General features: G+C 47.1%; 1 protein-coding gene across 1 annotated transcript; it reads left to right on the top strand.

Annotated features, from left to right (window-relative positions):
• Positions 274-12,595, top strand: ZNF582 (zinc finger protein 582). Its single transcript, XM_013971692.2, has 5 exons — positions 274-582; positions 2,475-2,560; positions 4,006-4,132; positions 4,373-4,468; positions 11,154-12,595. Exons 1-5 carry the CDS (start codon positions 570-572, stop codon positions 12,473-12,475), a joined length of 1,644 nt encoding a protein of 547 aa, XP_013827146.1. The 5' UTR covers positions 274-569; the 3' UTR covers positions 12,476-12,595.

Raw genomic sequence — 12,802 nt, forward strand, 5'->3', positions numbered from 1 at the left:
ATCAGGGAGACAGCCGCGCGCGGAGAGCGCGCCCGACGCCCAGGTACTCACCCGGCGACCCACGAAACCCACAGGCTCCTTCGGATCCCAGACGGGCTCCCGCGCACCGACCTACGCGCGAGCCCCGCCCACTCGCAGGCTCGCGGACCGCAGCCTGGCTCCTCGGGGCCAGCCTTGAGGACCGGAGACTACGTTTCCCAGAAGACACTGCGGGGCCTGTCCAACCGCGACGCAGCATCGGCAGAGCTTTGTGCGTCTGCGCCATCTTCCGGCTCCGGAGTCCACGGGCACGGACGAGGAAGCGCACCCGGGGCTGCGGGGGCGCGGCCGCGGGGGCACCTGGACCAGAGGAGCTGGCAGGTGAGGGGCTCCGGAGCTTACCAGGAGCCCCGGGGTCTGCGCCGGACTGGGCGCTGCTGCCGGGCGGGTCACGGGCCTGGAAAGAACCGGAACGTCTCGTTTGGCCGTCGGTCTGCGGCTTTCTGAGCTCCGGACTACACTCCCCATCGGCCCTCGCGGCGCGCCCTGCTGTCGCCCCCTGTTGCCGTCAGGGCTCATAGCCCGGGTCCATGGACCTCTTAGGTGGGTGTGCCTGTCGGGGGTCCCGGCGCCCAGAAGGTGCTTGCTTATGGATGTTTTGCATTTTTCTTATGCATCCCTATAAAAATCTGGGGTGAAGTCTTATCTCATGAGACTTTCAGAGTTGGAAGACCCCCTGAAAATTTGGAACCTAATTTACAAGCAGCGACTTGGAAACATTTTAGAGGATCTTGTTCAAAATTTGCCCTACCATTGGGGCTCAACTTGTGGCTCAGCTGGTAAAGAGTCCGCCTGCAATGCGGGAGACCTGGGTTCGATCCCTGGGTTGGGAAGATCCCCGGAGGTGGGAAAGGCCACCCCCTCCAGTATTCTGGCCTGGAGAATTCCATGGACTGTATAGTCCATGGGGTCCCAAAGAGTTGGACACAACTGAGCGACTTTCACTTCCATGGTACATTCATGGGAAGATGGCTGAGTAAATCACGGGCCACCCCTGTAATGAAATAGTTACAGCGAATACAAATAATGCTTTAAAGAAAGTTGTCATAAGGAAAACGTCCTTCTACATGATATTAAGGAACAGTGGGCTTCCCCGATAGCTCAGGGGTAAAGAATCCACCTGCAATATGGGAGACACTGGTTCGATCCTGGCCGGGGAAGATTCCCCTGGAGAAGGAAATGGCAACCCACTCCAGTATTCTTGCCTGGAGAATCCCATGGACAGAGGGGCCTGGTGGGCTACAGTCCATGGGTCGCAAGAGTCGTATGCTAGTTAGCGACTAAACAAAATCATTATTCCGTTTACACATTAAAAATTAAGTATTTGTTACATGTTGGGCAATGTCCTAAGCTCTTTTATAAAATACTACTGTTTTACTGATGAACTCAGGAAGTGGTTAGATGGCATCATTCTTAATACTTGGATGTTTTCCATTCCAGTTTAGGTTTTTTTTGGAGGGGAGGGGGGCAGTGTTAGCCTGCCTGTCAGTAGGTGGGTGGGTTTGACTTCTATTGCTGAATGTTGCTGCTGCTAAGTCGCTTCAGTCATGTCTGACTCTGTGTGACCCTATAGACGGCAGCCCACCAGGCTCCCCCGTCCCTGAGATTCTCCAGGCAAGAATACTGGAGCGGGTTGCCATTTCCTTCTCCAATGCATGAAAGTGAAAAGTCAAAGTGAAGTCACTCAGTCATGTCCGACTCTTAGCGACCCCATGGACTGCAGCCCACCAGGCTCCTCCGCCCATGGGATTTTCCAGGCCAGAGTACTGGAGTGGGGTGCCGTTGAAGGGATCCAGTTGCAAACATATCTGTGGGTTGATGTTGTCTCACATGAGTTTAGATAGTTGCTTGACATCCATTATATGATTCAACCACTCGCCTACTTGTGAACTGTTATGTACTAATCTTGATTCTGTTTTTCAGCAAATACTGTGCCCAAAGCTTCGCTCACTTACATCTCTGTGCAGAGGCTTATTTATGGTGGAGTACTGGGGCTGCCCCATCTAATTTGCCCACTGCAAACATCTGTTGACTCAAGGCAGGGTCTGCAAAATGGTGCCTGCCAAACATTAGGTAGGGCTGTAGGGTTCTTTATTAATTGGAAAGTTAGGTTAAGAGCCAGGGAGACCGCTGAAGGTGTTACAGTGTGGGCACGAGAGTATTAAACGGTTTGGCTCTGGGAAGGTTTCACTGAGCAGATAAGGCAGGCTGTGCTCCCTGGCCTGAGGACAGCCTTCCTTGTCCCAGGGACCTGATTCTGTCGTTGGACCAGGTCTGTGCATCCCCACCTCAGATTGCATCAGTGCCAAGGTGGAGCTGGGAAAGGCTCCCTATAACTGGGGAGTAGGGAGGAGGGGTGGGCACTGTCACTGTGCAGTTTCTGGGAGCTGTGAGGCAAGCCTGGCCTCTCATATGATTGCTCTTTCCCCCCTCAGGTCTATCTCAGGACTCTGCCCTTCCCCAAGAGGCAAACCAAGAGGAGGACGCAGCAGCCCATGAAATCCTGACAGTCATGTCCCTCGTGAGTTTTCAAATCATGTAAATATTTGTTTTCCTTATCCGGAAGTTTCCCACCTGGGTTCCATCCAAGAATCTGCTTCTCAGAGGTTCCCTCCCCCTTGGCCCCATCCACGCTGACCAGTGCCCACGTGGGTTCATTCTGTATAGCATTCTATGTCTTCTGATGGCTTGGTATTCTGCTAGGAGGCCAGAGGGAGAAGAAATCCATTTCCTTATATAAAATGAGAACATCCCTTATAAGAACTGGGATTTGATGAAATGGAGATGAATACTGATGAGAGATCACACACACAAAATCAGGGGAGTTGGTATTGGTTGGGCTCAATTTCAGTGTGGGGTCACCATCTCCTGTACTGACAGCTGGGTGTGTAACTGAAGTTTATCTGGGCATCTATGAGATTAAATGCCCACATTAAGATCCAGTTTGAGGCTGAACAGAGTATTTGAATCTTGGTCATTCTCCACCATCTTCTTCAGCTTAAGAGCAAGCGCAGTGCCGAGCTGGGACTGTAAGACAGTCAGTTAGATGGATGCATTGCTCCGAATCTGGATAGTCATAGTTTTGAAAGAGCAGAAAGACCTGAGAGACCTCTGCATCCAAAATAAAAGAATGGTTGAATCAGTTATTTCACTTGATAGTAAATTATGCAGCTAATAAGAGTAATCATCATTCAAGATTTTTCCCATAAGGAAAAATTTGTGTGATATGTTTTCATATAATGATGAGCCTATGTCTTCAAGCAGTTCTTAACAAATGAAAATTCTGTTTTCTAAGATAAAACACCTGGCTTCCCAGGTGGCTCAGTGGTAAAGAGTCCACCTGCCAATGCAGGAGACATGGGTTCCATCCCTGGGTCAGGAAGATTCCCCTGAGGAGGAAATGGCAAACCACACCTGAAAAAGTCACGGACAGTTTTTTTCTTGCCTGAAAAAGTCCATGGACAGAGGAGCCTGGGGGGCTACAGTCCATGGGGTCACAAAGAGTCAGACACGACTGAGCGTGCACAAGATATTAAGTATTTCTTTTATTAAAATATTTTGAGGAAAGACTACCCAAAAGTTGTTGGGTTCTGTTCCTGTTACTCCATAGAGTACAGATGACAGGCCTCACGCGGAGAGTTTATCGCGTGCCAAGCACAGGGTGGGCAGTATGCTCGACTACACTGTCCTAACCGGGAAGACTCGATTTGGCTGGATTTAATTTTCCTCTGAGACCCGAGTACACGAGCTTTGGTTTGTAGTAAAAAGGAAAGTTCAAGAATACTTGAACCTCTCTTTCACCTGTGCTCATCTTTTCCTGTCATCTGGCACGTCAGGTGCCCCCAGCCCCAGCCTTATTTTTCACCAGGACTCCCCATTCCTTCAGAGACCTCCTCCATCACCTCTCATCCCATGGAGAAATGTTTCCTTGAAATATGCTTATAACATACCTGCCTGTTGTTCCAGGGGTCAGACTTATTCAGGGATGTGGCTGTCGTCTTCTCCCAAGAAGAATGGGAACGGCTGGCACCCACTCAGAGGGATTTGTACAGAGACGTGATGTTGGAGACCTATAGCAACCTGGTCTCACTGGGTAAGGCGGTGCGGTCTGTTACTTTGGAGGTTACCCGGGGCCACATGGGTTCCTTGTCAATGTCGAGGGTCTTTTGAGTGGTTAAAGGGCAGCTGCTTGGCCTGAAGCTGCGTCTGTCCCAACCTTCATGTGACTCTCCTGTTCCCTTGGCCTTTCTTGCCTGTCCTGCTTGTTGACCCTGGATCAGAATTCTGAGGCCCCACAGCACAACCGGCTGGCATGTTTTTCTGTTACGTCCAGGTCTTGCCATTTCCAAACCTGATGTGATCTCCTTCCTGGAGCAAGGCAAAGAGCCCTGGACGGTGGAGGAAGTGGCGACAGGAGGCTTGTGCCCAGGTGAGTGAGGCGTGTGTGGGAGGAGAGAACGCAGTGTGGTTGACTGCCCAGGAGGCTGATGCGGAGGCAGGCACTTTGAGTTGGAGCTCACCTTCAGTACAAGCCGGAGCACTCGGGCTTGGACCTGGGCCTCTGCTGCGTATGTCTGTTCCCCAAGGCCTTCTCGAGGACCGCGCGATACACACCGTTCACACCTGTGCTGGCTGAGGAGCCACTGGCCACACGTGGCCGTGGAGATTTAAATTCACTCTAAGTAGATACATTTTCTTTGGGCTATGCCTCCAGGCTTGTGGAATCTTCGGGCCCCGACTAGATGTCGCACCCAGGCCCTCGGCAGTGAAAGCATAGGGGTCCCAACACTGGGCCACCGGGGAATTCCCTACAGTTATATCCATTTCCAAATTCAACACCTCAGTTGCACTTGACACGTTCCAGATGTCCAGTAGCTACTTTGTGGCCAGTGGCTACTCTGCTGGACAGTGCAGATACAGAATGTTTCCATCACCGGATAAAGTTCCTCATCACGAATGACTGCCTTCAGCTTCAGCTTCTCGCTTGAACTCGATACCTGTATCCTGTCAGCCCCACTTGGATGTCCACCAGACACCTGGAACTGACGTCCCAAAGGGAGTCCTTGGTAGTTCCTGACAGGTGTACCCCTCCCCGTTTCTTCTGCACATCAGTGCTAGGGGACTCTACCCGACTTGCTTAAGTCAAAAACTGCTGAAGCATCCCTGACTTTTCCCTCTCACACACGTATTCAGTCTGTCAGCAGACCCTGTTAGCACTACCTCAGAGTAGACCCAGAATCTAACCACGTCTCACCAACAAGCAACACTGCCGCCGCCCGCTTGCCCCACCGCTCGGCGCTGCAGCGGCCCCTCCCCCACCCTGCGTCCACTCTTGCCCACCGCCGGGTGGTCTGCACACGGCAGCCAGAGCGTGAGTGCGTGCTGCGTGCACATTTCCTGATGTCAGACAGTACTGTTGCACGTGTGTGTCTGTGTGTGGCTCCTCTGTGTGTGTGTGTGCGCGCGCGTGTGTGTGTGTGTGTATTCGTCCGTGCTCAGTCGTGACCGGCTCTTCGCAGCCTCATGCGCTAGAGCCCGCTGGGCTCCCCTGTCCTGGGATTTTCCAGGCAAGAATACTGGAGGGGGCTGCCATTCCCTACCCCAGGGCTTTTCCTGACCCAAGGCTCGGGCCCACATCTGTGTCTCCTGCACTGGGAGGCGGATTCTCTACCCCTGTGCCACCTGGAAAGTCCTCAGTCTTCAGCGAGGGTGTATTACATCTCTGCTCACAGCTTGCCCACGGCTTCCTGTCTCACTCAAGAGACAAGCCCGAATCTATCCCATGGCCCAGAAGGCTCTATACTGTAGCCATCAGCCATTTGTGCTGTGGCTTTTAACTACAACTTTTAGCTAAGATGAAAAGTAACATTCCGTGTCACAGCTGCCCACGCCACACTTCAGGTGCTGAGCAGCCGTGAGCAGCCAGGGGCTGCCCTAGGGGACAGTGCCGAATAGGCCGCTTTCAGCATCCCAGCGACTTCTGTCGGCCTGAGGTGCTCTCTGTAATCTGCCGCCTGCCTCCGCCCTGATTCCATCTCGCACCGCCCCACGCTGCTTGCTCCGTTCCAGCCACACCAGCCTCTCTTGCTGTTCCATTCACATAGAGTTTGGCAGGTGTCTTCCAAGGTCCAGAGAGGACATCTTCCAGGTCTTGCCAGCTATCTGGTCTGTGTCACAGCTACTCAGCTCTGCGGTAGGGGCACGAGAGCGGACAGTGCGAGTCCACCCATGCCGGCTTCGACGCACCAAGCGTATCCCAGTTTTGAGGCTTTGTCCCCAGCTCTCCTTTGCCTGGGGTGCTCCTGCTCTGGATGGGGGTTTCTCGGCCTCAGCGGTGGGATAGTTCTTCGTCGGGGAGCTAGTTGAGGCGGGAGGACGGGATGTCATTCTATGCATGGCAGGATGTTTAGCAGCCTCCCTGGCCTCCCCTCGGTTGTAAAGCCAAAATGTCTCCAGACATTACCAGATGTTCCCGAGGGGGTGTATGTGCGGGCGTGGGTGTGTGTGTACGTGGTGGATGTGTGGGCGTGGGTGTGTGTGTACGCATTCATGTGCGCACAAATCTTCCCTGATGAGACTCAAAGCCACCGTGTGACGTGGGACCAAAATCATGTCCATAGTGTTTGTGTGTGTGTGTGTGTGTGTGTGTGTGTGTGTGTGTATGCGTGCACATGTGTGACAAATCTTCCCTGATGAGACTCAAAGCCACCGTGTGACATGGGAGCAAAATCATGTCGTGTGTGTGTGTGTGTGTGTGTGTGTGTGCGCACATGTGTGACAAATCTTCCCTGATGAGACTCAAAGCCACCGTGTGACACGGGAGCAAAATCATGTCCTGTGTGTGTGTGTGTGTGTGTGTGTGTGTGTGTGTGCACATGTGTGACAAATCTTCCCTGATGAGACTCAAAGCCACCGTGTGACACGGGAGTAAAATCATGTCCAGAAAGTTTCTGCGACATACAGTGTACTCTAAGAGAATTTGAAATGGGACGTTAAGCAGCAAGCATGGCCCCTGGGCGTGAGTGAGGTCAGGTGTGGGATGAGCACGGGGAGAGGGGGCACACGCCTGACACGTTCAGGCTCCGGGAATCAGGGCACGGGCGTCGGGGAGGCTGTTATTCCGCCTACCACCCCAAGAGCGCCCGAGGCCGGATTTTTGCTTTCTCATCTGAGTTTTGACAGAGTGTGTGTGAGGTGCTCAGTTTGTCTGCTCCTTCGTCCTGTGGGTTTGTGTCATCTTTAAAGAGAACTTCACCCTTTCAAAAGGTTAGGAGTCTGCTGTGATTTTTTTCTAGCTTATTTACGATGAAATTTACTATCCATATTGAATTTTTCCTACCGTGAGATGTGATGTCACGTTACTGTCCAGATTATCCAGTTGTTCAAGCAGCATTTATCAGTTTATCTCCCCATCACTACTGTATAAAGCCAGCTTTGCCATCTGCTTTATCATCTGCGTATCGGAATCTATTTTTGGACTTTCTCTTGTAGCCCATTAATCTCTAACCATGTGTCTATACCATTACTGTTTTAATTTATTAACAGTTTAAATGTATTATATATCTGGTATTAGCCCCTCTTCATTCTTGTTTTTCAGAATTTTCCTGGCTGTTCTCATTTACGTTTCTATCTAAACCTTAGAATCAGAATATTTGCTTTCAAAAAAATCATGCATTTTTTTCCTTACTGTAATCACTGTAAATTTATAGATTAAGAGAAAACTGATTTTATCCTATTGAAGAACATGACAGGCTTTTCCCTTCCTTTATGACCATATCTGATGAAGATTTTCACATTTTCTTCCTCGATTTTGTATGTCTTACTACATTTATTCCTAGGTAGCTTATATTTATTGCTGTTGACAATGGCATAATCTATATTATGGATTAATACAGCATTCATCCATATTATACTCCAGCTGGTTATTTTCTAATATGACAAAAGCTAGTCACATCTTCAGATGAATTTTGTAGCTGGCCCAATTAATTGAATTTTCTCACTATTTATGACAGATTTTTATGAAACTCTTGAGCTTTCCAAGCATTTGATTATATATATATAATATAGATATATCTGCAAATGGTGATGTTTTTACATTTTTCTATCTTACAGGGTTTTTTCTCTTGCCTGACTAGGATGCTGATTATGTAGTACCCCCAGAACAGTATTAAGAAGGGTTTTACATACTAATCTTGTTTTTGACTTTAACAGGAATATTTTTAGTAACTTTTATTAAGCATAATATCAGCCATAGGAATGACATAGAGATATTTTCTTCGCTTAAAGAAGCATCTCCTTTTTCATATTTTATTTTTTTTCTTTCAATCTATAAAATATGGATTACATGAATAGATTTGCTAATATCAAATTCTGAATACTGAATCTCATGCCTGTTGGCCATCTGTATGTGTTCTTTGGAGAAATGTCTATTCGAACCCTTGGCCCATTTTAAAATCAGGTTATTTTTTCGTTGCGTTTTAGTTCTTTGTATTGTCTGTATGTGACCCTCTACAGATACGCGCTTTGTAGCTGTTTGTCCCATTCTGTAGGTTGCCTTTGCAGCCTGTTGATTTTGGTCTCTGGCGCACAGTTTTTAGGTCTGATGTTCCCATTTGTCCGGTTTTGCTTCTGGCGCCTGCTCTTTCGGTACCATATCCAGAAAATCAGTCAGATGCGGTGTCATGAAGCTTTTCCCTTGTTTTCTTCTACGAGCTTCGTATCTTAGGCTTAGGTCTTTAATCCATTTTGAGCTGTTTCATCTAATGTAAGGTTGGGGTCCTCCTTTCTTTTGCATGTGGATATCCAGTTTCCTCAGCCCTATTTGTTGAAGAGCTTGTCTTTTCCTCAGGGTGTGGCCTTGGCACCCTTGTTAAAGATCGTTTGACCGTATGTATGAGTGTATTTCTGCTGTCCCCATTGTGTTCCACAGGGTAAATACCTTCCTTTGTGGCAGTTCCACAGTTTTGATTACTGTAGCTCTTTTAACATGTTTTGAAGTTGGAAGTGAGAGAGGCCTCCAACTTTGTTCTTCCTTTTCAAGATTGTTTTGGCCGTTCGGGATCCTTTAAGGTTCCATTTGAGGAAACCAACCAAAACAGAACCATAAAACTATCCATAAGCTTTTTAGACATCACCTCATTGGTTGTCAGAAACAGCATCTACTAATGCTAAATTAAAAAACTGCACCAGATCTTGTCAGGAAAATGTAAAACTAATACAGAGGACCTCACTATCATTTTTGCTATTTTGCAACTTTACAAGGAGAAGAGAAGCTGAAACTTAGAAAATCAGTGCTCTCTTTGTAAAGTTACTTCACAGTATATGATTAGAGACGGCTTAATTTACATGAGTGCAAAAGTGCTCATGGAACAAACACTGTACTCTGCCATCACTCAACAAAACTAACCTGTGTCAGCTGTCTTGACAGCATATGCAGCAGTTTGGAGGGAGGCGTGCTTTCAGTGGCATGTCCTTAGAGACAGCTGTTCTGTTTTTTTTTCCCACGTTGCCCAGAACACCAGTAATGTGTGATCACTTTTAATTCCTAAAACCAGACTTCCACTTGGGTGTAGTTACATGATCCCAAACTCACTTTCTTCTGTCCACCAGGCTGGCTGTAATAGTCCACGCCCACTGCGGTCTTTCGGTTGCTCTTTATACAATGGCAGCCAGATGTTGCTGACCACGGAGTAGATGGACCACGGATACGTAGGTGGTCATTACAATGGCAGTGTTTAGATGCCTTCCCACAGCTCTTAGAGCACAGTGCAGAGGCCCATGAAGAGAGCTTCCCTCTTGAACAACGAAACATGGTGTCTGATCTTTTCACATAGTCTTATAATTACAGCTTCGTGTGTATGCATACACTGTGGTTGTGGTACAGATTTCTGAGGCGACAGCAGCATCATTCCCACAAAATTGATACTTCTTTTACAAACTTTTCATCTGTATTGTCAAAGTAATTGTTTATTCCAGTAGTTTTTGCTTAATAACTTCACACAAAAAACAAATGAATAGTGGTCTCTGATATGCTACCATAAGAAGCAGACATGGCCCCTACAAAGTCCTCTTTGGCCTCCTCATAAACTTCATGAACACATTCAAAAGCACCCATTTACTTTCCCCATAGTTCCTGCATGAAGCTGCAGCCAAGTCTTTATTAGCCGCATGGGACTGATTTCCATGATTGCAGTAACACAGGCCGCTGCGGTGGAAATCACGTGCCAGGTACACGAATCAAGCTCAGCAACACCATTCAGCCCTTCCTTGCAGTTTGAATAACCAGCAAAGAATATGCTCTGGAAGAGGCCACCTCATTCATTCTGGGCCTAATCGTCCAAACAAGGAACAAGGCTCTCCTTTTTCCCAGGTCACTTTTAGGCAACAGGAAAGTCCAGCAGAGACTGGTCCAGCTGACAGTAGCTGTAGGTGTGGTGTTCAGCTCAATGTCAGGGACAGAGAGCGCCACAGCAGAAGACCACGGCTGTGTCTTCCACTGGACATGTGAAAACAGCCCTGCTGTACACCACGCCCCGTCACGCAGATGCACCATCGCATTCCTCTGGCCAGAGAAGTATCTAGTCAACCCTCTCTATCGTTTTTAAATATCCACTTTATTGATGTACAATTTACAGCAAATTAAATGCCTGCATTTTAAGCAGATTTTAATGACTATAGACAAAAGTATACACTTACATGACCACTACCACAGACAAGATAAACTTTCATCACCCTGAAAAGTTCCTTTGTGCTCCTTCGCACACAGTCGTTCGTACCCCCAGCCACAAGCAACAGATGATTAGCTTTCTGTTACTCTTCCGTTTTCCTCTTCTAGGGTTTCACAGAAACATTCATTTTTTAACCCATGGTTCAGCAGTGACTCTGCTCCACTGTAACATTTCAGAACCATGCTCAATGACTTCTCTGACTGCCCCATTCACCTCAATTTATGGTATTTCCTCTCTCTCTGCTCTATTTGTCCACTTTCTAATTCCTTAATCACATCAAGAGCATACAGATATCATCTTGAGTCTCAACTTTCCAATGTTTACTACAGAAGTTCCTTTTTCTGGAAAAGGAAAAATCACACACAGGCTTGTTTTGTTCTTTTTCAGTGCTGAAGTCCAGGCACGATACTAAGGTATTCTCTCCAAAGCGGCAGAGTTTCGAAGTACAGTCACCCCCGTGGGAGATAATGGAAAGCCTTACCAGCTACGGTCTTGAGTGCTCAAGATTCCAAGATGACTGGGAATGCAGAAGTCATTCTGACAGGGACGAGGGAAATCCCGATGGACATCTGAGTCAAATGATAGTCGAGAATGAAGAAATACCCACGTTTGACCAGCCAGCACCCCTTACTTTTTATCAGAAAATTCATACCGGAGAAAAACCCTATGGATATAATGAATGTACAAAAGACTTCTGGCAAGAGGACTTCCTTATTAATCATCAGGGGATTCAGACTAATGAGAAGCCCTATAAATGCAAGGAATGTGGGAAGGCCTTTAAATACGGTTCACGACTAATTCAACATGAGAATATTCATTCTGGCAAGAAACCATATGAGTGTAAGGAATGTGGAAAGGCCTTCAATTCTGGTTCAAATTTCATACAACATCAGCGAGTTCATACTGGTGAGAAACCTTATGAATGTAAGGATTGTGCAAAGGCCTTTAGTCGAAGCTCACAGTTGATTGAACATCAACGAATTCATACTGGTGAGAAACCCTATCAGTGTAAGGAGTGTGGCAAGGCTTTCAATCGGATCTCACATCTTAAAGTGCATTATAGAATTCATACTGGCGAAAAACCCTATGCATGCAAGGAATGTGGGAAAACCTTTAGTCATCGTTCTCAGCTGATTCAACATCAGACTATTCACACTGGCAAGAAACTCTATGAGTGTAAAGAATGTGGGAAGGCCTTTAATCAAGGCTCAACTCTTATTCGACATCAGAGAATTCATACCGGTGAGAAACCCTATGAATGTAAGGCATGTGGGAAGGCCTTTAGGGTGAGCTCACAACTTAAGCAACATCAGAGAATTCACACAGGAGAGAAACCCTACCAATGTAAGGTATGTGGTAGGGCTTTCAAACGGGTCTCCCATCTTACTGTACATTACAGAATTCATACAGGTGAGAAGCCATATGAATGCAGGGAATGTGGGAAAGCCTTCAGCCACTGCTCACAACTGATTCAACATCGGGTAATTCATACTGAGGAAAAGCCCTATGAATATAAGGAACATGGGAGGACTTTAAGTCATGATTCAGCTACCATTCAACATCAGAGAATGCATGATATAGAAACACAAGTGAATTTAATAAATGTAGAAAAGCCTTCCATCAGCACTTACCCCTTATTAATCATCAGAGAATTTATGTTAGCAAGCAATCATATGAATGGAAAGAATGGGAAAAGTCCATTGGCTTAGGCTAATCACAACTTACTCTTTATATCTTGGAGAAAGACTTGAAGGATGTCATGCAAGTGAGAATTCCTTTATTCAGAGCTTTCTTTTATCCAGAGTAATAAAATTCATATTGAAGAAAAATTATATGGGTGCAACTTTTTTAGACCATGATTGTCAAAGACAGATAGGTTGGAGGAAATTTTGTCTCTAACACATTCCAAAGTTACATTTTCTCACCACAGTGTAATAGTTTCAGCAATAGCCAAAAGTGAGTTTTCTTGGAAATTCGAAAACAAAACATGCCAAATTACTCCTGGGTTAACAAGAAACTAAATCACGCAGTTAGCA

The sequence above is a fragment of the Capra hircus genome, chromosome 18 (assembly GCF_001704415.2).
Source record: "Capra hircus breed San Clemente chromosome 18, ASM170441v1, whole genome shotgun sequence".
In the NCBI taxonomy this organism is placed as follows: domain Eukaryota; kingdom Metazoa; phylum Chordata; class Mammalia; order Artiodactyla; family Bovidae; genus Capra; species Capra hircus.